Below are 3294 nucleotides of genomic sequence, written 5' to 3'. Positions count from 1 at the left end.
CAGCCCTTAGGCCCAACAGATTAAGGCCAACCCTTAAACATTAGGACAAAAAATAAAATTGGGCCTTACAAGGCCGTGTTCGGTTAGAGAGATAGATTTGAGAGAGAGTGTGAAGATGGATTTGTGTGAATTTAAAGGGATGAATATGTGTGTTTTTTTGAGTAAATTTAGAGAGCAATGCGAATGAATTTGAAAATAAATTTTATGAAAGTTAGTGAATGATTTGATTGATATGATAAATTAAAAAAATTGTAATAGATAAAATTTTAAATTTACCATAAAAATGTAATAAAATTACAACCTAATAAATTAAAAAGTAAAAATTTAAGAATTTTTTAATTATATTTATATATATACACAAATTAATAATAATAATTACATATATTATTAATTTTTAACAATATTATAATTATTATTAATTACTATATACTTTTTTTAATTAATAATAATACTCATTTTATATATTACTAATTACTATTTACTAAATTTTTATATATTAATTATTATATTTTTAATTATTAATTATTATTATATATTATTAATAATTATTATTAATTATTATTAATTATATATATATGAATATTTATTATTATAATTTATTATATATATATATATATATATATATATAATAAATTATAATAATAAATCATATGTAATATATATATATATATATATATATATATATTTAACAATTAATATAATAATTATTAATAATATATATTTAATAATATTTTAATTATTGTTAATAATTATAATTATTTTGTTTATATATTATTAATAATTATTATATATATTTATAAAATGTACTGTGGCATCAGTGATTTTATTATCACGAATTATTAGTTTTGATTATTTTTTTGCTCGATTATGAATCAGTGTGATCCAGTTTTTGTTGTTATAGAATTAAGGATATAAAGGTAAAATACATAAAAATTTCTGTAAATTATCGCAGTTGGAGGGTATGAAATTTTTGTAATATCTCGCAAATCCATCTTTGCATTGATATTCAAATGATCTCATTAGAACATGAAATTAAATCACTATACGTCTCTCCAAATCAGTGGATTTCATAAATCTTTTGAAACGAACACGCTAAGAGACGGAAGCAAGATTTGCATTCGTTTTGGCAATAACTTCAAATTATCCGCTCCATGAATTTCAATAGCCTGTAGCCGCGGAGCAGATAGCCCTTCACTAGGAAATGAGTCAAATCGATAGCAATCATCAATTGACAGGTGATCGAATCGATTATGAGCGTGCTTCTGTGAAATAATTTGTAGGTTACGACAACCAACCAAGAAAAGAGCCTTAAGGTTTGGGAAGAAATCTAGTGGAAAGGTTGTTAGAGAATCAGAACCGCCAAAGATATCAATTTGTTCAAGCAGATCAAAGCTACGACTCATTGGAATATTTATAATTGGAAAAGCACAAAAGTTCAAGTCTTCAAGTGAATTATGAGATACATTATGCTCACACCTTTCAAGGCACGATGCTTTCATGCTGCCATATATATTAAGATACTTTACATTAACAAGTTGATCTGGCAGACCTTTTAGCTTGGGACATTGATACACATCGAGAGTTTCAAGATGTGGAAAAGAAGCAGTCTTACGTTCACCTTCTTCCAATTCCTTCATCTTTGAAAATGTCAATCTTTCCAAATATGTAAACGAAGAAGAGCTATTCCCATAAAATTCAGCACCAATGCTCACTATTCCATCAAATCCAATAATCTCAAGGGTCTTCAGAGATGACAATAGTCCAAGGGGAGGTAAACACAAACAATATTTACAGTCTTCCAGCCTTAAGAACACCAAATTTGATAATGAATTATCAAATACCCAACTTGGGAATTGTGTACCACCATAGTTCTCTATTGACAAATTTTCCACGTTTTTGGAAGGTTGTAGATTCTCCAATACTTTCTTTTCTTTCCTTGGATCATCAGGGATATGGTCAAGTATCCACATACCGTAATATAAAAGGCATTTGCTTTTGATGACTTATATCTAGAGTAGGGTCAAGTATGATTGAGTATTATTTTGAATCCCTAATTTTCTTTTTATAATTTTTTTTTATTTCACCTACTAATAAATTTATCAACTTATTTTATATATTATGTCCAAAGTAATGGTTGTGAATTTCATCATCTTTAATTCAATGAATATGTTCTTGCACAATTGGCTCAAATTTTACAATCATTTCAATTAGACTTAAAAAATTTTCATTAGCTATTTTATGGATCTTTTCAATGTTTCCACATAAGGTTAGGTTATGTTCACCAAGAGTTTTAACAATTCCAATAGTTCTTAAGAACACATTTCTCTAGTGTTCTTTATCTCTATTTATTTGTTTATGAACATATTTGTCTGTTTTTTTTTTCAATCTTATTTTCAAATCAATTCATGCATTCATGTTAGTAATATGATAATTTGATGAATTTTTTTGTGTACTTTCTATAGATGTACAAAACTGTTTAAAATGTTTACATAACCTTCTTAAAAATCCCACAAGTATTCCATTTTCAAGTTAATTTATAATTAATTTTTTAAGTGTTTTTTTATTTGCTACCTCTTTATGTATTTGTGTTATTTATGCTTAACTTTTCCTTTACATATTTAAATTATTATTTTAGCATAAAAGGTTAAACTTTCATGAACTACTTCATTTCACAATTAAAAAGTGTAAACTAAACTTTTTACATTAGGAAGAAAATCAAACATAGCAATTTAATAATTAATTTTCTTTTGTTTAACATATAACAAAAATAGGATGTTGTACTAATTGTAGTCCGACTCTTTGACGATCTATATTTTTTAAATTCTTCTACTAATTCACCCAGAAGTACTAATTTAATGTTATTAATATTGTTATTTCATTCTACCGTGATCATATTTTATCAAAATATAAGCATCCAAAATATTACTTATTAAAATTTCAATTTATGTAATTTGTGACATCCCATTTCTATTAGAGTAACCTACTAAAATTTTGCATCACATAATTATAATATAAAAGAGCACACGACATGAAACATATATGTACTAACTATTACATTTATCCATAGAATACTTGGATTAAAAGCTTAGGCAACGATGCCATAAAAACATAACACAAGAGTACTATTATTTTCCAAAAGATTGCTCATAGAGCAAGGAGTTTACAATAAACTAAGAGTTCTTCAAAAGGAGCTCAACAGTGAGCCACAACCCAGACCAAGGAAACCACCCTACATCGCAGCATTATCACCACCCTGAGAACCTCCAGAGGTTTCCACATCTGCTCACACCAATA

At 26.4% G+C, this 3294-nt stretch overlaps 1 protein-coding gene across 1 annotated transcript; it reads right to left on the bottom strand.

Annotated features, from left to right (window-relative positions):
- Window positions 1–1067: 1067 nt before the first annotated feature.
- On the bottom strand, window positions 1068–1970 carry LOC146886798 (putative disease resistance RPP13-like protein 1). The gene has a single exon (XM_085671874.1). The coding sequence runs from the start codon at window positions 1968–1970 to the stop codon at window positions 1068–1070; it is 903 nt and encodes a 300-aa protein (XP_085528000.1).
- Window positions 1971–3294: the final 1324 nt, after the last annotated feature.

This window comes from Vigna unguiculata, chromosome 4 (genome assembly GCF_037176805.1).
Source record: "Vigna unguiculata cultivar grain cowpea cultivar isolate G323 ecotype 2 chromosome 4, ASM3717680v1, whole genome shotgun sequence".
Classification (NCBI taxonomy): Eukaryota; Viridiplantae; Streptophyta; class Magnoliopsida; order Fabales; family Fabaceae; genus Vigna; species Vigna unguiculata.
This window is presented reverse-complemented; position numbering and strand designations above follow the sequence as displayed.